This window comes from Petaurus breviceps, unplaced genomic scaffold, assembly GCF_028583685.1.
Source record: "Petaurus breviceps papuanus isolate PSGF00001 unplaced genomic scaffold, PetGlider_PUasm1.0 175, whole genome shotgun sequence".
Taxonomy (NCBI): Eukaryota; Metazoa; Chordata; class Mammalia; order Diprotodontia; family Petauridae; genus Petaurus; species Petaurus breviceps.
The window spans coordinates 3,105,642-3,130,834 of NW_027185764.1; the positions used below are offsets into that span (position 1 = coordinate 3,105,642).

At 37.9% G+C, this 25,193-nt stretch overlaps 1 protein-coding gene across 1 annotated transcript in view; it reads left to right on the forward strand.

The window, feature by feature from the left end:
* OSTF1 (osteoclast stimulating factor 1) overlaps window positions 1–25,193 on the forward strand; it is a gene marked incomplete at its 5' end in the record, with an annotated part of 68,199 nt that overhangs the window by 29,589 nt on the left and 13,417 nt on the right. Inside the window, one exon of the mRNA XM_069085344.1 lies at window positions 10,995–11,041. Coding sequence (XP_068941445.1) covers window positions 10,995–11,041 — 47 coding nt within the window. The remainder of the gene's footprint in view (window positions 1–10,994; window positions 11,042–25,193) is intronic.

The following is a 25,193-nucleotide window of genomic DNA, read 5'->3' on the forward strand; positions in this document are numbered from 1 at the left end:
CTCTGATACTCAGCACCACACCCAGAAATAACTGGCTGTGTAACCTTGAGCAAGTTACTTAACCCCGATTGCTTAAAAAAAAAAAGTCGCCAGCCTCACTTTATCCTCCAGGGCCATCTGGGTCCAGTAGCAAGATAGATCAGAATGACTGGAGATGGCCCTGGATGCAGTGGGAAACCTTGACCTTTTTAAGCCAAGATCTTTAACAAGTCTGTTTGACTGAGACAATGCCTAATCAGTGATTAGGGCTAGGTAAGAAATGAGGGAAAGAATGGCCTCTTTTACCCAGTTAAAAAAAAATCAGGGAGGGGAAGACCCCTAGAGGTTTCTGGCCAAAACAGAAACAATATTTACATTCTCTCTGAGTCAATCAGATTCTCCATGGAGGATTTGTAGAGAAGAAAAAGAAGAAAAATTGCGAAGAAAGAGGACAAATGGGTGATTTCTGATTTGCATCCAGAAGGGCATGCCCATATCAAAATTATGGTTTCATCAAAGGATCAAAATGTAAAATATTCCATGGTAGAATAAATCTTTGAAGAAATGTATGTGTTTTTAGAGATAGGATTTTCCCCCCTTCTGTCTTTTTATATTCAAAAAATTCTAGTCCTCTAGTACTGTTTGAAAAGAGAAAGAGATTTCAGGCTGATGAAGCCTAGTTCTAGAGTATTGGCATGTTGTAGTGGTCTATAGTTAAGCCTAAATTAGATGAGTTAACTCTATTGAGAGCCAGACTAGAGCCCATGTCAAAAGTAAAACCTTCACCTGATCTTTTCAGTTATCTTAAGTGTGCAAATATCATGCTACTGCACATTTCACAACTTAAGGTTACTACTTAAAAGTTTTTATTTTCTGTTTCTATATTTAAAGTCTTCCCGTTTCCGCTTCAAGGGATATCTGCATGCCACGTGAGATTACCACCCCTACCACCCTCTGTTTACCACAAAAAATGGGTGAATATTTTACCCCTTATTTCCAGGGGCATCTAGGTGGCACAGTGGATACAGTGCCAGGCCTGGAAGACCTGAGTTCAAATCTGGTCTCAGATACTTACTAGCTGGGTGAATCCTAGACAAGTCATTTAACTTTGCCTTAGTTTCCTTATCTGTAAAAGAAACTGGAGAAAGAAATGGCAAACTACTTCAGTATTTTTGCCAAGAAAACTCTGCAGGGTCATAAAGAATTGAACATCTGAATTCCAGGAAGAAATTCATGTGATCGATGCGTAGTGATTTTTATAGTTTTCTCTGAGACAAGCCCAGAGCCTGTAACATCTGAAAATTCTGGCAGTCTAATGCCTTAGGAATTTCTCTGCTTTGTGGAATGAGAACAATCCTAACTACTTCCTAATGTTATTTCAGTATAGTAAATAGTAAATAAATAGTAAATCAAACACTAAACAAAAGATGGGACTTTTCTAGTTCAGCATGACTGCAGATGAATCATATCTTTTGGGATCATACTTTTCTTAAATTAGAAAATCTTAAAGGTTAGTTAGTTTAATTCCATTTTAACAGAGCAGGACTGCCACAAAGGGTCATTGTAGTACAGAGGATAGAGTTCTGGATTTGACTGTGTTCAAATCCCTGCTCTGCCAGTTATTTCCTGGGTGACCTTAGGCAAGTCACTTAACTTTGGGCCAACAACTATAAAATGAGGGGGCTGGATCAAATGGTCTCTGGCTATCTCTGAATTCATGATCGATTCTAGCAGCCTTAACTTAGTAACCTCAAACACAAATGGAAACAGGACCACTGAACCATACATAAGGATCTCTGCCAGTCCCATATTGACACAGAAAACCACATATTAACATTATCTGTGTCCTATTATATTTTTATTTTATCAATCTGGTATGAGATGTACTAGGGCTGCCTACATATGGGCTGATGGCATATATGACACCTCTGGAGATAGTTTTACAATACAGATGTCAGTCTGTCCTATTTTGAAAGAACTTTGGGAAGATTTTGCATCTGCTTATCATTCTCCATTAAGTGATCTTTTTTCCTCCCTTGATGTTTTTAGAAGGCTCGGCGTATCGATATATAAAGTAACATTTACATTACTTATTCTCCAACAACTTGAAGAATACTATCACTTTTTTTTTATGGAACCTCATAGTTTACAAATCACTTTCATATATATAGAATTTCATTTGATTCTTGCTAAAATCCTGTTAATTGGGTAGGGCATAAGTTCCCTTTTTATAGAGGAAGAAAATGAAATTTAGGAGTTAAAGTAACTTGCCAGAGGACAAATGGATTGTAAACTATCAGTCTTCTGCCAGCCAATTCAGTGATATTGACGCTATACTATGCTGACTCTATGGAGAGCTATAGACCATTTGCCACAGAAGAGAAGAAAATAGGTAAAGATTATCAATAAATTAAATATAAAGAAACACTTCTAAATATGAAAAATTTTAATTTAAAAATTGATAAATTCAGTTGTTTTAATCTCTTTTGTGATCCCATTGTGGGGTTGTCTTGGCAGAGATACTGGAGTGGTTTGACATTTCCTCCTGCTCATTTCACAGAGGAGGAAACTGAGGCAAACAGAGTTCAGTGACTTGCCTAGGGTCACATAGCTGGTCAGGGGATCTGAGGCCAGATTAGAATGCAGGAAGATGAGTCCTCCTAGCTCCAAGCCTGGTACTTTTTATCCACTAACACCACCTACCTGCCCATTTATTATACAATTCCCTTTTATCCCATTTATCTTCCCCTTTCCCCCAGGATTTTCTCTTGCCTTCCGTATTGTTTTTGAGAATGAAAATGTTAAAACTGGAAGGTTTTTTTTAATGTGTCACAGATAATGTTCAACATTATCTGGTTAACTAACTTACTAGGCTAATGTTCAACTCCCATTTTTAAATACCCTTCAAACCTCACTCTTGTTTCAAGTGTGAATAGTTTATTTAGAGCAAGTATTTTTAATAAATTTCGTGTAAGGGAACCCCTTCTTAGGACAGTGTTTTTAAATGTAGAGAATAAAATATATACGATCACAAAGGAAACCAATTATATTGAAATGGTTATCAAAATATATATTTTAAAAATCGTCATGAACCTTGAGTGAGTTTAATCCTAAATTTCTGGTTTAGAGTGAATTACTAAAGATTCAATCACAGAATGTCAGTTCAGTCTTAAGTGAGTTTCTGTTGAGTATCAGCCAACTCTTCAAGTTCAAGATTTCTTTTGTTGGGCATTAGCTGTAACACTCCAGTCTGAATGACTGATAATGTAACTATGAAGCCATTTGTACTCTGAATGTTTTTTTTTACTTGACTTGTTCCCGAGAAAAATTTTCTTTTTTGTAACTTCTTTACGAAAAGTTTGAAGTGGTGCAGATAGCTTAATCTCAGTACTTGAAGGAAGCATCAGATCAGCAGAAAAATGTTCACCGGACCCCTTCTCTTTGTTGTGAGCGATTTCCGTTTTCTGTGTTGTGTGGGTGTGTATTTAGAAAAAACAAACAAACTTAGGCTTGGTGAAAGTCTCACATTTCTTCAGGTCTACCAAACTTAATACTGTTGAGGAGGAGGGGCCACTTGGCATTAGAAATCACACACAAAAAGCAAATTGTGATGACTCGATATAGAAGCTTGTTCTTGGGATATTTGGAAATCCATGAATATAAAAATGCCCTTTCACAATCCCTTGTGAAAGGAATGGCTTAAAGTATAACTTTTTTATATTTCTAGAGATGTTGCTTCACCTAGAATATTTGAGATATATAATTTGTTCAGTTTACAGGAGATTGTTATTTAAAACACTTTACTTGGCATGGTGGCTAGAAAGTCTTCCTTGAAGCCAGGAGAAGTGGGTTTAAGTCCTGCCTGTGACAATGCTGGCTGTGTGACCTTGGACAAGTTACTTAACCTCTGAGTGCTCTGTGAAACTCTCTAAGATAGGGAATCCTTTTGTAAGTCTAGAGAAACCAATAGATTTCCTCAGAATGATGTTTTTGTTTCTTTGTTTGTTTTTGAGGCAGTGGGGTTAAGTGACCTGCCCAAGGTCACATAGCTAGTAAATATCTGACAGCCTCCAATATGAACTCCTGGTCCTCCTGACTCCTGGGCTGATTCTCTATCCACTACACCACCTAGCTGCCCTAAAATAGTGTTTTTAAATGTATAAAATAAAAAATATAGGATTATGGGGGAAACCAAAGATTAGTGAAAATAATTTAATTTTTTTAATATTTAATATTTTATCCCCCTGGTTTACATGTTAAAACAATTTTAACATTTTTTTAAATTTCTGAGTTCCAAATTTGTCCCCTTCCCTCCACCCTCACTCCCTCCCCCCCATTGAGAAGGAAGGCAATTTGATAGAGGTTATATATGTGCAGTCATGCAAAACCGTTAGTGACGATAAAGATGTAATTTTTTTCCCCATCCAGGTTCAAAACCTCCTGAAATCTATTCATAGACCCCAGGTTAAGTACTCCTGATCTATAACTATTAGCTTGCAAAGCCACTAAACTGCTTTCACGGGGGAAAACTACCTGACCTGGGAGTTCTTTATATCAATGAAATCATAAGTCCAGCCCTATCCTTATACCTACCCATTTAGGGATGGAATAGTCATAGAAAAGGGGAAAAATGGATAAAATTCCATTTTTTTTCAGTCTTCCGGTTAATTTTTGTTCATGTTTCCAATATGATCATTGTAATGGCCTGATTATAGCTGTATCATTACTTCTCCCCGATGTGTGCAAGGATTTTTTTTTTTAGCCTCAAGTTGTCCAGTTGAAAATATTGACCTGCCTTCAGTCTTGGTGTGTCTATGGAGAAGGGCCAGTACCAGCAAGGTTTGTCCCTGGCATAAGTTCAAGAATGCCTAGCATTGCCCTAATGCCTTTCATAATGAGTCTGATAGTAGAATCAGACTTCCTAATATCAGCAAATATTGGGCCACGTGTGATGCTAAGACAAGAAGAGACAAGGATGTTTTGGCAGATGCCCCACTGGGCTAATGAATCCCATGATTAAAATATAAAACAGGGCCATAGAATCATAGCTCTCTGAGCAGGAAGATTGTACTAATCCAGAGGTTCTTAATTAATCTTAGGCCTAGGGACAGATATCAGGGGGTCCATGATCTTTGAGGGGGAAAAATTGCATCTTTCTTTCTTTTTTTTGCTTTTTGGAGGGCAGTTGGGATTAGTGACTGGCCCAGTCACACAGTTAGTTTTTTGTGTGTGTGTTAAGTGTCTGAGGTCGGATTGGAACCCAGTCCTCCTGACTCCAGGGCCGATGCTCTATTCACGGCACCACCCAGCCGCCCCTCTTTTTTAAAATTTTTTTTGCATCTTTATTTCTAATAATCTCTAACTGAAATTGAGCATTTCTTTCATTTATGAATGTAGGCAACAAACCACAGTAGTGTTCGTAGTCACTGATCATTTCATATCTTGTTAGCCTTGCCATGTCTCAAAATGTTATTTATACCTATCCCTACTTTGAAATTACTGCAGTTATTAGAATTGCCCCTAGGTAACATGTGATCCCATGGACTAACATATTTTAGCATGATTGATTTCCTTGTAATTCTATGTATTTTTAAAATTCATTTAAAAAATGTTATTTAGAGGAGTCCATAGGCTTCCCCAGACTGCCAGAGGAAGACAGTTATACAAAAAAGGTTAAGAACTCCTGATCCAATCCAACACCCCCCATTTTCTAAGATGGGGAAACTGAGACCCAGAGAGCCTAAAGTCACAGATAGTAAGGGACAGAGGCAGGATTTCAAGAATATGTTGAGTCACAGTAGAGAGGTTTTTAAATAATAGTACAAAAAATAGGATGCTATAGAAATTTTTGTATCTCAAAGTCTCCCAAAACAGTTTGAATTATTTGGGAAAATTAGCCGAAGTAAAAATAGAAACATTTTTTTTTAAATGACTAGGTCATAAAACTGTATTAGAGTTCTATTGTATATACAGCTATAGTTTTTGTGAACACGGAAATGTGTTGTGTGTGTTGCTTTATTGTAATTTTGAGGTACTTAATCATACTGTTGTAGTCAGATGAGTTGGCTATATGATTTTTGGTGGGGAGTGTATAAGAAATTTCCTCAATGTTACCCCTATCCCATTCTTTTCTCCTCCCTAAGGAGTTTTTAGGGGCTTGTATGGTATCTATTTTACAATTGAATTTGAAATCAGAGGGCCTGGATTCAGATATTGGGGGCAGCTAGGAGGCATTGTAGATAGAGTGCCAGGCCTAGAGTCAGGAAACCTCATCTTCCTGAATTCAAATATGACTTTAGACATTTCTTAGCTGTATGACCCTGGGCAAGTCACTTAACCTGTTTGCTTTAGTTTCCTCATTTATAAAATGAGTTGGACAAGAAAATGCTAAATCACTCCAGTATCTTTGTCAAGAAAACTGTAAATTAGGGCAGCTGGATGGCTCAGTGAATAGAGCACTGGCCCTGGAGTCAGAAGGACCTGAGTTTACATGTGACCTCAGACACTTGACACACTTACTAACTTTGTGACCTTAGGCAAGTCACTTAACCCAATTGTCCTGCCTTCCCCCCTCCAAAAAAAAAACCAAAACCCAAATGGGGTCACAGAGAGTTGTATAGGACTGGAGTGACTGAACAACAATGACAAATTACTAACTAACCTAACTGGTTTGCCTTTTGGGGCCTCAAGTTCCTCGTTTGTAAAATGAGGGTAATTATAAGGCCCCTTCTAGCTCTGAAGCCTGTTTCCTATGACTGACCTCATTCATCTATTATCTAGTTTGATATCCAGGACCTTTATTCTACTCTCCATCAATCAGAAGATCATAGGGTGACTGGAAAGATGATGGTGCCCTTGACAATATGAGAACGGTGAGAAGTAAGTGTTTTGGGGAAAAATAATGAGATTTAGAGCTAGAAAGGATCTTAAGAGTTCATTGAATCTCACTCTCTCATTTTACTCTTATTCGGTCATTTCAATCATGTCCAACCCCGCTTGGGGTTTTTTTTGCTAAAGATACTGGTGTGGTTTGTCATTTTCTTCTGTAGTTCACTTTACAAATGAGGAAACTGAGGCAAAGAGAGATAACTGACTTGCCCAGGGTCACACAGTAAATGTCTGAGGTTGGATTTGAACTCAGGTCTTTCTGACTCAAGGCCCAGTGTTCTATCCACATGCCACCTAGCTGCCAAGAGTCATCAAGTGACTTGTCCAGCGTCTCACCCACCAGTAAGTGTCTGAGACAAGATTCATGCTCAGGTCTAACTAATTCAGTGCTCTGTCCACCACACTACCCCATTCAACAGGCATTTATTGCTTCTGAAGGGTAACATAAATCAGACAGTCCTCATTCTCAAGAAACTTCCATCTAAACCAGGAAAATGGCACGAATGTTATCTAAATGACACACACAATAGAAATGAAAAAATCTTAGAGGATAAGGCACTAGCGTCCAGGGAGGGCCATGAATGTCTTCTGGTAGAAGGAGGCACTTGACCTGAGTCCTGAAGGAAACTGGAGCCTTTAAGAGGCAGAGATGATAAGGGAGAGAGGCCCAGGCACTGAATGAAGCTGGTGCTGAGGCCCAGAGATGGAGTATTGTGTACGAGGAGTAGTAAGAACACCATTGTGGTTGTAGACTGTGAGGAAGGGAACAGTGGAAACAAGAAAACTGCAGGAGGATCGGGGTTTAAAGAACTTTCAGTACCGAACAGAGGACTTTATATTGTGATGGAATGTTACTGTGCTGTAAGAAATGATGAGCAGGATGATTTCAGAAAAACCTGGAAAGACTTAAACGAACTGATGCAAAGTGAAGCGAGCAGATACAGGAGAATGTTGTGTATAGTAACGGCAATATTATACAATGACTGCGATGATCTAAGACAATCCCAAAGGACTAATGATGAAGCATATTGTCTGCCTCTGGAGGAAGAACTGAATACAGATTGAAGCATGCTATTTTCACCTTCTTTCATTCCTTTTAAAAATTTGGATCTTCTTGTACAAAATGATGAAAATGTTTTACATGATTGCACAATAACATGTATAGCCTATATCTGATTGCTTACTATCTCAGGGAGGGAGTAAGGAGAAAGGGTTAGAATTTGGACCTTGAAACTAAAAAAAAATGTTAAAAATTGTTTTAACATGTAACTGAGGAAAAATATTAAATATTGAGAACTTTAGTATTGATTGTGAGACATGGGAGATGGCCAATCCAGCATGGCATGTCTGCATCAAGAAAGGTGCTGTGAGGGGCGGCCAGGCAGCACAGCGAGTAAGAGCACTGGCTCCAGTGTTGAGAAGACCTGGAGATTGAATCCTGGGCTCAGACACTTAGCACCCACCCAGAAACACCTGGCCGTGTAACCTTGAACAAGTTACTTAACCCCAATTGCTTAGGGGTGGCCAGGTGGCTCAGCGAGTAAGAACACCGGCTCCAGTGTCAGGATGACCTGGATCAAATCCGGGCTCAGATACTCAGCACCACACCCAGAAATAACTGGCCGTGTAACCTTGAGCAAGTTACTTAACCCTGATTGCTTAAAAAAAAAAAAGGTGCTGTGCTCCATGAACAAAGCAGAATTGTAGTAGCACAAAAGAAATGTGAGCTGTGAAAAGCCAGACATCTCCATCTCAAATGTTCTAATGGACTACTTGTACTGGAGTGATTATTCCTGAGTGAGCTGTTACTTAGTCCCTGCCCTCCTTACCCATTCAGTCTTCTTCACCTCCTTGGTACAACTTCTTGGCAATGCTGGTCTCTCTTCCAGTTATCTTTTCTTAATTTTCATCTGTAAGACTTAAAAGTCATAGTTAAAAAGCAAAACAAATGGCCATTTGATATGATATGAGGCCATTAAGTCATTGTATGACATTTAGCATTTTTTTCCATGGTACTACCAAACCTAGTCACCTACAAAGTCTGGTATTCTGTTTATTAGTCAAGTAAGGGTAGTCACTGTTAGAGATTTTGAGAGGTACCATAATTTTCCTTTTGTTCTGATAGGTCGTAGCAAAATGTATTTATTTTAGATTTATCCTAATAATGATAAAACCAATCCAAATACTTGTTTAAATCCTAAAGCTTTGTTTTGTTTGCTCAAAAGTTGTTTAAAGTGTAAGTAGCCTATGGTAAGGTAAAAGGTAAGCTGTCAGGCTGTCAGAACCGTTAACAAAGATGACCTCTACTGAAAATGAAAGTTAAGTACCTGGTGAGAGAGAACAAAAATTTATTTTTGTCAAAACAGGAAAACAAAACAAAACAAAAAACCTAAGCTCTGAAAGGGTAGAATGTATATTGCAAAGTTTCTCTAGTTTTCTCTACCAAGAGTAGAAAACTAGAGAAGGATGGTCTTTTTTGTACCAACCTCAACTCTTTTCTAAGCTGAAAAAGGGAGACACTGAGGTGGAGGCCTATCAATTAGGTCATTCACTGAACAAATAATACTTATTTTAGTAGTGCTTTGTATGAATTGTTTTCATATATTATTTCCCAGTATATACTGAATACTTATTATATTCAAAATAGTGTTACTGCTGTGGAAGAATAATCCAATATGATTATTCAGGGTTTCTCTTTTAAGCAAAAAAGGGAAAGATTGCATAGTATAACAGTTAAAGGTTCCTGAAAGAAGTATCAAAGTATCAATTACCTTGTGTATTTATTTCTTTATATCTTTTTTATTTTATATATATATAGAGAGAGAGAGAGACACACACACACATACACACACAGAGATTTTTAAAAGCACCTGGTATAGGCAAGTCCATTGTGCTTGATGCTGGGAATGCAGAGATGGAGGAGATATCTAAGACAGGATCCCTTTCCTCAAGAGCTTAGTAGAGGACATAATATCGGGTACAACTAATTACAATGTGAATTAGAATGATATCAATTCAAGAGGTCCACACTTAAGAAATCACAAATTTTTTGAAGTTGATCGATGTTTGAAGGGTATCAGCCAAGGAAAATGAGAAATCAGAAGAAGGGGCAACATAAGAGATTGTGTGCAGCTGAGAAGGATTAAGGAAGACTTCATGGAAGGTACCTGGGTTCTGAAATGTTACTATCTCAATGACCTTGGGCAGGTCACTTAACCCAGGGCTTCTTAAACTTTTTCCACTCATAACTCCTTTTGAAATGTTGGTGTTGGTGGCATTCGTTGGCATTACATGGCCAGAGAGCAAATGCTGTGCAAAATGCACGTGCTTTGTGTTCAGAACCAAGACTGCAGTGAAGTTGCAGGATGCAGCATGGGTGAGTGCTGCCAGAAACACCTTGAATTCATTACACATTTGATTTTTAATTAGTTTTTGATCATTGCGCGTTCAGAAATCTTTTTTTAAGAAGCACTGATCTAGGCCTCAGTATCCTTATTTGTAAAATAAGAATGTAATAGGTCAAGAGGTTGGCAAACTATGACCTTTGGGCAAAATCTGACCCACTTGTTTTTATATAGCAGCAGAGAGAAAAATGGTTTTTACATTTTAAAATATAATAAAACTTTAATATAAATTTAAAATGTTATTTATTTAAAAATATTTTTTAAAACCCATTCTTATTGCATGGCTATACAAAAAACAGGCAGTGGTTTGATTTGGGCCTTGCATAGTTTGCAAATCCATGAAATAGATGTGTCTGTAAGGCTTTTACCATTCTAAATCTATTAGCCTTTGAGAGTGGGGAACATTTCAAGCAAAAGCAGAGGAGGAAGAAAAGGGTAGAATGAGTTTAGATGCATGTTAAGTAGTTCAGTTGTTTCTGTGTGTTAGAGGAGATGAGGAAAGCAGGTTAGAGTTTGAACTTGGAAACTTAATTATATTAGGTAATGACCATAAATTTCACACTTGTTTAACTTTCAGGAGTGCTGAAATAAATGTGTATCATACTGTTGGTATTATCTTATAATACTTATGTAAGATAATAGCATTGTCTTATAATACTGATGGTAGATAGCATTGTAGATTTTACTTTTGGAAATTAATTGTATTTTTTTTTTCATTTTCAGGGCAGGTTAAAGTCTTCCGAGCTCTGTATACATTTGAACCCAGAACTGTAAGTATTCAATTTCTCTTCAGTTATAACATAAAACTAAGTTTGTTACTCTGTTACCTCAAATGGTTTGTCTTTTGATTGGAAGGAATAATTTTCGAAGATGATTATTAAATCGTTTCCCACATAGAGTAAATGCACTACTTTCTATTACCTCCTTTTATCATCTACTTACCTCTTAACTGCCTGGATATGGTCACTGATTGTTCCACTATTCTTTTTTTTTTTTTTAAAGCAATTGGGGTTAAGTAACTTGCTCAAGGTTATACGGCCAGTTATTTCTGAGTGTGGTGCTAAGTATCTGAGCCTGGATTTGATCCCCAGGTCATCCCGACACAGGAGCCAGTGCTCTTACTCAATGAGCCACCTGGCTGCCCCTAAGCAATTGGGGTTAAGTAACTTGCTCAAGGTTACTCGGCCAGGTGTTTCTGAGTGTGCTGCTAAGTATCTGAGCCCAGATTTGATCCCCAGGTCATCCTGACACGGGAGCTGGTGCTCTTAGTCTGTGAGCCACCTGGCTGCCCCTGTTCCACTATTCTTAAGGTCAGGTGGCACAGTCAGTAGAGTGCTGGGCTTGGAGTTAGGAAGACCTGTGTTTTCTTCTGGCCTCAGTCACTTCCTAACTGTGTGACCTTGGGCAAGTTCCTTAACCTCTGTCTTCCTTGATTTATTCAACCTTAAAATGGAGATGATAGTTGCACCTACCTTCCAGGGTTGTTGGTGAAGATCAATGAGGTAATATTTTAAAAGCTTTTAAGACCATGCCTGCTACGTAGTTGAGGCTTAATAAATATTTCATTCTTCCCTTCCTTTTCTCTTTTCCTCCCTTCATCCTTTCCTTCCAGCCTTCCTTCAACTTGTGTTTTCAAAGGGACCAGTGTCTACTTAAGATGTCATATATACAGTGGCCTTTTTTCAGTTCTCCTACATTTTGACCTTTGCATTATTTGGACCAGAGGTTCCCAAACTTATTTGGCCTATTGCCCCCTTTTAGAAAAATATTACTCAGCATAGTACTAGTTTCTTTAACCTTTTAATGTTTGGCATTGTTTTTTATTTTTACATTTGTGTCATTTCAAAAAAATAGAATTTTTTTAAATGACACATCTTAAATTTAGTAATTTATTGTAAATTTGTGGGATTTTTCCTGCATTAAAATTTTGATGATGCAATATTGTGTCATATAACCGTGTAGTATTGTTTTGTAAACAAGTCATTACACGCACATATTCCTGCAGATGCATGCTGGACTTCCTGACAATGAGTGACACATTCACCTGCCAACACTTGCTTGTTAAGACCTATAGACATACTTGGCCGCTGATTGGTTATAACTTGCATTTTGTGTGTTTATTTGGAAAATAATGTAATCACTATGACTTTAACTCTGTTATGCAACAGAAGAAACATTTATGAATGGCTTTTCAAAATTTTCTTCACTTATTCTTCCACTGCCCTCCCTGCACTCATTGTACCCAAGGCTACTACCACCCCCCTGGATCATTCCAGTGCCCCCCACTTTGGGAACCTCCGATTTACACTATTATTCACTGCCATCTTGGAATTCTTTCCTCCTTTGGCTCTTTCTGCCTTTCTGGGTTCCTCCATCTTTCCTCCTAGAATCACAGAACTTTGGAGCCAGAAGGAAACTTAGACCTCATGCACACCATTTTCTTTGGTTTGCAATTAAAGGAAACTAAGACTGAGAAGGGGAAAGTGCTTTTTCCAAGGTCACAGAACTAACATGAGGCTATATTGTGACTCAGACTTTAGTCTTCTCCTTTCATGACTTATCTCCTTCCTTCAGGCCTACAAGTGTGGCTTCTACTCTCAGCATTCCATACTTTCTCTCTTACAGATATTATCCATTTTAGCAACTTTATCTTCACTTCTGCGTCACAAAAATGACTCACTGACCTCCTTTCCAGCTTGATACATACACAGCTATGTATATATGTCCATCTGTGTATTTGTCTCTCTCTCTCTACCTATCTCTTAATCTATTTATCTATTTACTCATCTGTCCATTTTATCTCTTTTCTATTGATTTATTCATTTATCTCTCTACATATCTATTGATTTGTTCATTTACCTCTCTATTTATCCTATTTATCCATTTATATATCTATTCATTTATCTTTCCATTTGTCTATTTATCTATCTCTCTGTCTCTAGAAGAAATCTGACTACTACCTCTCTATCTCTATCTGAATTTCTAAAGCCCCTTTTCTTTTTTTTTTTCAGGTCATATAATTTATTGCAGTTAGCACAGTTTAAAAATTTACCAAGACTGCAAAACTAAACAGCATCATAAGTTATACATGTACTATGGTTGTCAAAACTAGATGTCAGTCTGAGTTTTAGAACAAAGGAAGAATGTGAAACTAATAAAAGGAAAAAAACAATCACTCACAGTGACCACCAAAAAAAGTCCACAAGAAAGTGTGTTTTCTCACAGACATTGTCTTCTCTAAATTAATAAAAATGTATCCTAACATAAACTGTATTTAAAAAAAGTAACAGGGGCGGTGTACTGTAATGCTAAGGAAAGGCAACTTCCCAAGGTTCAAAATACCAGCATAGGTGCTCTCCATTTTATTCAGTGACAAATTAAGAACAGAGAAGATCAAAATATGACATCATTCAAAATACAGCATTTACTAAGTGTGATTCAATAATCTCCAAGTACTACCCCACCCCAGGACCTTCCAATCACTCAATTAATTACAGAGTCCCTGTTCCAAACACTACTCCACCCCTAGGCTGTACCTTCATTTAGTCCATCACAAAGCCCCTCTTCTCAAATGGAGATTAGTTTCCAATCATAAGTAAAGTACATTCATTTGTTCAATCATAGAACACATAAAGGTCAAAAGTTCCCCACCCCGGGATCACAATTGAATCTACCTCAGAGTTACAACAAGTTTAAGCACAGCACTTAATACCCAAATGGAGGTCTTTTCTTCATCTTGACACCAGGCAAGTTCTTAGCAATTTTAGTTCCTGGGGAGACAAGGCTTAGCAAGGCCACAAGATACATTGCCAGTCTCTTCATGAATTCATCCTCTGTCTGCAGAACAGTCCTAGAACCCCTGAAAACATTAGCAAAACCCTCTCCCAGGATTTCTGTAAACATACAACAAGAAAATCCTTCTTCAGGGCTTCTGAACCAACAGAAAGGTTCCCAGACCTCTGCAACAACAGCACTGTCCTTCACCAGTGGGCAGTATTCACTCTCTGTCTGCAGGACAGTCTCAGGAGCTCTTAACCAACAGAAAGTTCCAGGACTTCTTCAACAACAGGACTGTCTTTCACCAGGGGACAAATCTGGCAAAACAACATCAAAACAGACAGACAAAGTACCAGCAAAACAGCCATGTCTCCTCAGTCCTTGGCAGCTCCGGGGGCAGATCTCAAAAGTCCAGGGCAATTCAAAGTGGCCCTCAGCAATCCTCTCAGTCTCTCTCTGCCTCCACGAGGGTGCTACTTCCAAAAAGTTCTTCTTCCTCTCTCCTGTGTCTCTCCAAATCTACATCACCAGCTCCTCCCAGTTCAGGGCTTTCTTTTCACATCAACAAGTCCATCCCACAGGTGGGATTAACAAGCTCTGGGTTTTAACACAATTAATTTGAAAACCAAGCCAATACAGGGGAATCTTTAATTGCCATTACTATCACAGGCGGCCAGATAGCACAGCGAGTAAGAGCACTGGCTCCAGTGTCAGGATGACCTGGGGATCGAATCCGGGCTCAGACACTTAGCATCCACCCAGAAACACCTGGCTGTGTAACCTTGAGCAAGTTACCTAACCCCAATTGCTTAAAAAAAAAGAAAACAAAACAACAACTAGGGACTCTTCAGGTAACTGAAGATAATGCTCCAAGGCCATTTTCACAGCTTTTTTTTTTTGCTTGTTTGCTTTAAATGCCATTACCATCAAATTAGCACACATTTGACCAAATATTTCCAAAACAGTTCAGTAACACACAGTGTCTTCCATTAGGTATCTTAAGCACAAAAATAACCTATGTAAAACCACATTTCTAAGTACCACTTGTATATCCTGCCTTTCTGTCAAGCTATACATGTTTTAGAAATATCCATCTTCCTACATAGAAAGTTAACTTTTCAACCTTTTATGTCTGAGAAGCCATATGGTATAGTGGAAAGGATGCTAGACTTGGAGTCAAAAGTTCTTGGTTCAAATTCTGCCACACATACTTACCAGCTTTATGAGGATATGCTTGTGACTCATCCTCTCTGGATGGAATCATCCAGAATCTGGAATCAAAAGTATAGATTTATAACTAGGAAGAATTTATGTTCTACTCTTCTCACTTTACAAATGAAGACAAGTTAAATAACTTGCCCAAGGTCACATAGTAAAGATGGGATTTGAGCCCAGGTCTTCCCCTCCAAATCCAGCTCTCTGTTCTTTTCACCAAGCTATATCTGTGAAATAGGAATACTGAAGCCTCCCTCATCTGCTTGAGATACTGTACACAGAGCACTTTGTAAATACAACGTTCTCTAAATATCTCTTACAATGATTAATATTATTGAGAAGCGTGATGGATAGATAGCCTTTAACTCAAGACCTGGATTCAATTCCTACATTTGGCATATACTGCTTTCTTGACCCTGGACAAATCACTTAACTTCTCACTTCCCCCAGGCAACTCATTAACTCTATAAGTTGTAGAAGGGTTATGGAGTTGCTTTGGTGGAGGAGGGAGTTTTTGCATCTGGATTTTGATCTATCAAGGAAATCACATATCTAGTCTATTATTATTAAAATGTATTCATATGTATAGGCATTTCCTGAACTATTGTTATTGTAGTGGTGATTGTGATTCAACAGCAGCATTTCTGGAAGTGATTTGGCTAATTATGTAGTTCTTTCTGCTTCCACTATCACTAGATCACTGTATCTAATTGGTTATCAAGGTAGTGTGGAAAGGTAGTGCGGAAAGTGGTTCTGAAAGCAAAAGACCTGGGTTCAAATCTCTGATGCTCCTACTTCTGTGACTACTTAACCTCCTTGGCTTCAGTTTCTTCATTTGTAAAATGAAAGGATTGGATTAAATGGCTTCTAAGATCTCTTTCACCTCTTGATCTATGACTCATTGCATTTGGTTCTCTTGGTCACCGTTTCCTGTCTTTGTTTTTAATAAGTGGAGGACAGGACAGACCCAGTAGGTACAACCTCGTTATTTCTTCTCACCGGCTAACAGCTTCCTATACAGACTTGGTTGAACCGGATAAACCAGAATAGAGAAACTAGGACAGTCAAGAAAGACATATTTCTGGTCTGAGAAGTGTACTGTATTGATCTCTTTAGAAGAAAGCCGACTGCTGCCTCATCCCGATCCAAACATGTTTACTAAGGCTTCACAGCAGGCGGAGATGAAGGGAGTTAATATTGGACTGAAGCCCTACCCACAACTGCCAACTTTTTACTCTCCATGCTTCCTAAACCGCCTTTAGATGTCCAAGATTAAACCCCCTGGGACTCACTCAGTGGGTGTTCCTCCCTCTGTAACTGGGTATTGCCTTATACTACACCTCTCTGAGTATACATATAATGACTCACCTATTAGATACTGGTCTGTCCCAGTCATTTATGGCAGAGGTTGGTTGGGGAAAGTTCAATTTTTCCTTAAGAGGAGAATTCAGTTAAGGCAGTTAGTATAGAATTAGGAAAAGGGGTTGTATGTGTTTCTGTGTGTGTGTATGTGTTTCTGTGTGTGTGTGTGTGTGTGTGTGTGCCCTCCACTTGAATACCACTGTATATACATTGCACTGTGTCCTAATTCCAAAGTCTTCCCTCATTCTAGCTCTGAGATCCTGTCCTTGGGGCAAGCTGGTTGGTAAACAATCTATAATGAATGTTTAATTGAATTAGAAGTAACTTTGAAGCTCTGAAACCCTTCTAGCTTTAGTTGAGTTCACTGCTAGTCCCTATGAGTTATTTATGTTAATGATTGACTCATTTGGATGTAAATGTCAATTTGTTATATGGTAGTTTAGATCTATAGTAGTTTCCTCACTTGGGCACACCTTGTCCATAAGGGTAGTATGAGTCTCCTTTAGCTGCTAGAGCCTTCCCCCTCTGAGGGATACACACAAGTATGTACAGGCGTATCTCAAAGATACTACAGTTTGGGTTCCAGACCACCATAGTAAAGCCACTGTCACAGTAAAGTGAATCACATGAATTTTTTGGTTTCCTAGTACAAAGAAAAGTTATATTTATACTATATCATCTGTTAAGTATGCAGTAATATTAAATTTTTTTAATGTACATGCCTTAATTAAAAAATATTTATTGCTAAAAAATGCTAACCATCATCTGAGCCTTCAGTGCATTATAATGCACTATATATAATATATAAATATATTTTTAATTTTAATTAAATTAATTTAATTAAATTTTTAAATAATTAAATAAAAATTAAATGATTACAATTAATTAAATTAATAATTTTAATAAAAATATATAATTATAACTTTTGACCAGTGGAGAGTTTTACTTCAATGTTGATGGCCACTGACTGATCAGGGTGGTGGCTCCTGAAGGTTGGAGTGGCTGAGGCATTTTCTGAAAATGAGACAACAATGAAGTTTGCTGAGCTGAGTGGTTCTTCCTTTCAGAAAGATTGCTCTGTGACATGCAATACTGTCTGATAGCATTTTGCCCACAGTAGAATTTCTTTCAAAATTGGAGTCAATCCTCTCAAACTCTGCCACTGTTTTATCAACTAAGTTTATGTCATGTTCTTTAATATTGTTGTGTTTCAGGGAATAGGGAGGCCTGAGGAGAGGTAAAGAAGGGGTTGAACATCTTGTTGGTGGAGCAGTTAGAGCACCAATGCTTATAATCAGCTAAGTTTGAAGTCTTACATGGTTGTGGTTCATGGTGCCCTCAAATAATTAGTGGTAGTATCAAAGATCACTGATCACAGATCACCGTAATAGACATAATAATGAAAGAGTTTGAAATATTGTAAGAATTACCAAAATGTGATTCAGAGACACAACGTGAGCACGTGCTGTTGGAAAAATGAGCAGCTAGATTTGTTCAGTGAAGGATTGCCACAAACTTCAGTTTTTTTAAAAAAAGCAATATTTGTGAAGCACAATAAAATGAGATTCCTGTATATGTTGTCTCCTACACTAGAATATAAGCTCCTTGGAAGCAGGAATTCTTTTCTCTTTTTCTTGGAATTCTGGTGTTTATTATACTGCTCAACATGTAGTAAATAATAAATGCTTCTTGGTTGACTGTATAGGTGTACATCCACACACAACTCCATTAATGTCCTAGGCTTATGCTTCATTGTGATATGGAAGTGACTTGGGATCTTCTGGCAGGTTCCATCAAGCTGGGAAGGGTAGAAGGATGAAATATAATGTGGACTTTGTCCTTCCAGGATCAACCTTGCTGTTAATCATTAGAAGGTTGGCCACCAGATCATTTTTTCACATTATTTAAACCACAGCACCTCATGAATAACATCTAAAATATGGTTTCAGTCAATCAAACACATTTATTTAGTCCCTACTATGTGCTGGGGATATAGAGAAAGGTAAAAGATAGTCCTTGCTTTAAAGGAGGTTACAGTCTGATGGAGACAGTATGAAAATAACTAGGTACAAACAGGCTTTATGCAGAAGAAATTGGAGATAATCAGCAGAGTGAAATCACTGGCATTAAGGGAGATCAGGAAAGATTTCCAATAGATGGGATTTTAGCTGGGATTTGAAGGAAGCCAGGAGAAAGAGATGAAGAGGGAAAGAATTCCAGGCATGAGGTAGAGTTGGGGGCAACCATGAAAATGCCCAGAATTGGGCCATGGAGTTCCTTCTTTAAGGAACATCTAGGAGGCCAGAGTCACTGGATCACAGAATAAGGGAAGTGCAGGGGAGAAGGTGTGAGAAGTCTGCAAAGGCAGAATGCAGCCACCTTGTGAAAACCTTTGGATACCAAACTGAGGATTTTGTATTTTATCCTGAGGATGTTAGGGAGTCACTGGAATTAATTGAAGAGTGGGGTAGCGTGGTCACGTCTCTGCTTTAGGAAAATTAATTTGACAGCTGACAGGGAAAGTTAATTTCAAGTCAGAGGGAGATGAGTCTGAATCCTGACTTTGCCTCTATCACTTATGTGAGTTTGGGCCAATCACGTTTAATCTTTTTTGAATTTTAGTTTCCTCTTCTGTAAAATGAAGGAGCGATGACCTCAAAGGATCACAGGATCATCATAGATTTAATTTAAAATAGAGGTCATATAGTCAAAGCCCGTAATTTTTAGCAGATGAAATTGGAGCTTAGAGAGGTTGAGTGATTTGGCCTAGCCCACATGGGTGGCAAAGCTTAATCCCTTTCAGCTGTATGATTCTGTGATTGGGAGGTAGATGGCAGATATAGAAAATGAAAGAAAAGCTAGCAGCTTATCTCATAAGTACTTTCATTGAAAAAGTTTAAGAGTGGAGAGTGGATCTCTATATATTCGGGCATACTATCCACTGCATACCAAATTTTCAGTGTCTGTAATTGATCTGAATATTGAAAGACCTTTTAAGGCACTTTTAATTCTCTGGAACAAAGTCCCAAATGAAAAGAATTTTTAAATTCTTTGGAATAATTGCCTCTTTCTGTTCCTCCAAGATCCATGAACCTGTAATTTACACATCAGGGTTTATACCTGTGTTATTCTTTTATCTAAATTTTTCAGTTCATCACTTTTGTCTGGTGGCTTCCCTTCCATTATAGGACACAATTCTTGTCACTTGATTAAATGGTATTGCAAAAGTTTTCTTATCTCAAGGTCTGGCACATAGTAAATTATAATAATAGCTAATATTTATATTTTTAATAGTTTTCACTATGTGCCAAGCACTATACTAAAAGCTTTATAATTATTATCTCATTTAATCTTAAATGTTGACCGATTGTTGTTTGTCCTTTGTTCTCAAAAAGGACCATGACATCAGGAAGGTGATCCCAAGACTTGCAAGTGAATTAGACTTAAGTGAGGGAGGGCTGTGCAAAGTCACCAGCCTCACTTTCTCCTCCTGAGCCATCTGAGTCCAGGAGCAAGATATAGACCAGGAGGACTGGAGATGGCTCTCAACTGACTGTAAGTTGACAGGACCTGTGAAGATGGGAGAGAAGAATGTAATTAGTTGTATCTCAGTTTAGTTAAGATTTTGCCCCAGGTAAAGTTCCTGGTTAAGTCTCCCTAGCCTCTGTGGTGGGGCAAAATTCTCGTCCTGTTTGAGATCGCTGTATTCGGCTACCTGGTAAGGACAATAATAGATGGATAGTGATTGACTCTTAAACTGTAAATCTGAGATTATCTCCTGCTTTATAACTGAAAGGCTAATGTTGCCAGTGTCTTCTTGTCAGGTTGTGAGCCATCCTGAGACCCTAGTAGAGTAAAAAAAAAAGTTGTGATAATCTATTACTGGAATGAATATTTGAATCATGGGATATTCAAAATTGTGTTAGCCTATAGCTAGAAAAAGTGTGTGTGTGTGTGTGTGTGTGTGTGTGTGTACACTTAGTATGTAAATATATTTTCATATAGTGCCCTGTTAGAATGTAATATCTTTGAGGGTAGCAACCGTTACTCTTTTGTCTTTATAGTCACACTGTTTAGCATAGTGTCTGGCACATAGTAGATATTTATATGCTTCTTGATTGATTAATTGAGGAATAGTTGAAATATTTTATTTTAGTGCTTTCTCATTAGTAAAATATGGGACAACATAGCTTTGTATATTTTACCATATGGACAGTTAAGTTTCTTTCCATTTAAAACAAAGAGCCCCATGAACTAACCATATCAATCAGTGAAAAAACTAAAATATTTTTTGAGTGCCTTCTATGTGCAAGATACAAGTGGGAGGGGAAGAAAAAAGCATGGTATTCTCGTACACTGGAAGCCTTATCATGTAGTGAGGGAGGCAAGGCTACTTGCTTTTTGGTTTTTGTATTGTTACTTAAGCACATGAAGTTAAAGTAATGATGAAGAAAATGTTACAAGTATCAACATGCATATTTTCATTTGATAGCCAAATGAGTGGTATGTAGATAATAAATGCTATTCATTCAGAGGAAGGAGATAATTACTTGGAGCTGGAGTGGTATTTAAAGACTTTCTGAAACAGTTGAGACAAACAGCTTTGAAGAATGGACAGAATTAAGATGGGTCATGAGGGGAGAATATTATAGTCTGGGTAAATAAAAGAATGAGGAAATTGATTTCCTTCAGTAGTTTTTTTTTTTAATACTTTCATGTTTCACCTATGATATCTAAAGAAAAACGTCATTAACATTGTACCCTTTTGTTCCACTTTTCTTATATGAGTAAAACCTTGCCTAAATTCGTCCACTTCCTCATCCCATCTGCTCCCATAGATGCTTTTAAAAATATGGCTATCATATCCCCTATTTCTGACTAGCCTTGATAGAATTCTCATTTGTTACTAAGAAATATACTTAGGGGACAGCCAGGTAGCACAGTGAGTAAGAGCACCAGCTCCAGTGTTGGGATGACCTGGGGATCGAATCCAGGCTCAGACACTTAGCACCCACCCAGAAACACCTGGCTGTGTAACCTTGAGCAAGTTACTTAACCCCAATTGCTTAGGGGCAGCCAGGTGGCTCAGTGAGTAAGAGCACTGGCCCCAGTGTCAGAATGACCTGGGGATCAAATCCCGGGCTCAGATACTCAGCACCACACCCAGAAATAACTGGCTGTGTAACCTTGAGCAAGTTACTTAACCCTGATTGCTTTAAAATAAAGAAATAAATAAATGAAAAGAAATAAAAGAAAATAAATAAATAAATGAAAAGAAAACAAACTGATGTAAGAAAAAAAATGAAGGTTGGATTAGGCATCCTAAAAGATCCTATCCAGCTCTAAAAATACAATCCTGTATCTGACAGCATATTCTGCATTCCATACCTATACATCTTCCATTGCTCTACCAGTTGGAGGGAGGTATTTTTCATCCTGACACCTGGTCAATGCATTGATCTAATTCTGATGTCTTTTAGTGTTTTCTTCTGTTATTACAGTCATTTAGACTCATTCTGTATCAGTTCATACAAGTCTTCCCAAATTTTTCTGAATTCTTCCTATTTGTCCTATCTCTTGATACAATAGTATCCTATTATGTTCATATGTTGCAATTTATTCTGTCACTCTGCAGTTACTGTAGAGTGAGAAATTGAGCTACATGGTCTCTCAGATTCATTCAATCCTAAATCTATTCCTCTTGTCCTATCTGCAGCTGACATTTTCTGAAATAGGCACTTTTCCTCACTAGTGATAGATGATACTAATCACATTAGGGTTTTAAAATATGTTATTATTTTTTATTATATATATTTCAATTTTATTATATTTTCACCATGGAAAATAATAAGGCTTTAATTTTTATATTACATGGTATCTTTTAAAAAAATTTTTTATTATAATTTTGACTGGTTATAATATAGCCTTCTGAAATTATAAAACATCTTTGAGTGTGATGTCATTCCTGTTGGATCCCAAACCCCAGAAGACATTTGCTGCTCCCTCAGGGAGCCCCTCTTTCTTTTACACACTAGTTTCCCAGTGTTAGTTCACTGACTTCTAAGTATCATTTCAGCAGTCTTTCACTGGTGGTCCTCTCATCCTGGGATGTGAATTTCCAACTTCTACGTGACCTAGATGGCTCTGAGATTAGCACAGAGCCTTCCCAGTTTTCTGAAGTTCCCTTTATTGTTAACTACTACAGAGAAATATACCAATACTTAAAATTATAAGCAAGAAAATAGTTGTAAAAATATAGAACATCAACTTCAACAGTTTTATCACAAAGACCATAGGTACCATTCAAGGATGGAGTAATGATTAGAAGTGACCCTGATTTTTCTTGTATTTGAACAATGTTAAATAAATATTTGTTTCATTTTTTGTCAGTATATTCAGTGGCTTTTATGTTTAAACCCACAGGATTAGAGGGGTGTGTGTGTGTGTGTGTGTGTGTGTGTGTGTGTGTGTGTGTGTGTGTATGCGTGTGTGTGTGTGTGTGAGAGAGAGAGAGAGAGGAGCAATAGCTTGTGTGAAAAGAAGTTTCTCCAATTTTATTAACTACATCATATTCAATAACCTGGTAGGAGCTCAGAACTAATTGTTTAACAAGAAAGATGTTGCAATTGTGGTAGTTTAAAAGGAATTACACAAACATACACATGATTACTTTAGAATTCATGATGTTGGGAATGAAGTAGCAGGCTGAGGGGTGACCACCCCCCCCATGGGCTATACATGAAGGTAGTTGATCTCTGCACATGAGGACTCAAAAAGGACTGGATAAAAGACAGGGAGAAAATTTGTAACTCAAAATGTTGTGGAAATGAATGTTGAAAAGTAAAAAATAAATAAATAAAAGATTAAAAAAAAAAGACTGGATAGACCTGGTTCCCAATGTACGTGGAGCTAGGCTTTGATTGTTCTTACTTCCTATTATTCACTGGCCCGTTCTTTTAATTCTTGTCCCTCGGGTTCTCATATGCAGACTTTCTTAAGGCTAGATTCTAGATGAAATTTATAGACATCTGGCATAGGTGGACTTGATAGGTAATAGAACCTCAGAATTCTTGAACCAGCTACCTAGACTTACCCTAGATTGAAAGACACTACTAGACTGAGTAAAGATCATCCTTTCCTATGTGACTCCCCAGAGATTCTCACCCTGGACATTCACGCTATTCTGACTGTAGTTGTTCTAATACCTATGCCCTGTAGTAGCTCTGGGCCCTTGACCCAGTCACTTCTCTGTTCTGGGACCCAGTCACTTCTCTGTTCTGGGGTTTGCCTGAAGCAAATTCACTAGTTGGATATAAAATATATTTATTATGGCCTGATATTGATGCCCTTATATTTTGGGTCCTTAATTCATACCTGGATCTAATTTTCTTATTGTCCAGTACTTTAGTAGCTAGTGCTGGCAACTCTGAAATTTTTCTCCCTCATGGCTTTTTTTTTTTCCTCCAAAGGCCAGCAGCAGATACTTTTTTTCCTCCCCTGTTTCAAGTATAAGAGTCTCTTTTGGACTTGCCAGTAAGTTGCTGTTTCTAGTTTGCAGGATGGTTCTGGTAACATAATAATAGAGCCTTATAAATCAGAAGGGGCCTTAATAACATTTCCAAAGTGCTCTTTTATTGCAGCATCCCTGTGAGTTGGGTTTATATACATATATGTATGTATGTTGTTACCCTTTTCTGCAGATGGACAGGGTGAGGCTCACAGAGATTTTAATTCGGGTCTTCTGACTCTTCAGTCCAGCTCCTTCCAGTATACCTAAGACTTCATTCTAGCCCAACTCTTTGTCTGACAGATGGGATTTTTCTTTCCCATATCTAATTCTCTTGATTTTTGTGTTTCGTATTCCATGAATGTCATCGTTAATGACAGACCTCTCCTATGCACCTTCCTGTATATAACCTTATTCCCCAATGGCTAAGTTGTTTTTTTTTTTTTTTGGTGTAAATTAGACCCTCACTTGCTTTTTTTTTTTAATACCTGCATATTATTTTTCAGTATATGTGTTCTTGATCATTGTTATTACTGTTCAAATGTTTTGGACATGTCTGACTCTTCTTTACCCACTTGGGGTTTTCTTGGCAAAGATACTGGAGTGGTTCACCATTTCCTTTTCCAGCTCATTTACAGATGAGGAAACTGAGGCAAACAGAGTTTGGTGGTTACCTAGGTAGTAAGTGTCTGAGGCTAGATTTGAACTCAGGAAGAGGGGTCTTCCTGACCCCAAGCCTGGCATTCTATCCACCATGCCACCTAACCTATCCTGTGCTCTAGATTAAAATGCCACTAATACTGTGCCCTATTGCTCTGCTCTTTTTATATCCCTGTATATAATTTCTCCATTAGATTGTAAGCTCCTCAAGGACAGAGGGACCATCTTCTGATTTCTTTTGTATTCCCGGCACTTAGTGCAGTGCTTGTCACATAAGTGCTTAATAAATGTTTATTGACTGACACACATCTGAAGACTGTGGCCTACATTCTTGCCATCTAGTCTCCTTTAAAAATATTTTATTTAGGGGTGACTAGGTGGCACAGTGAATAGAGCATCGG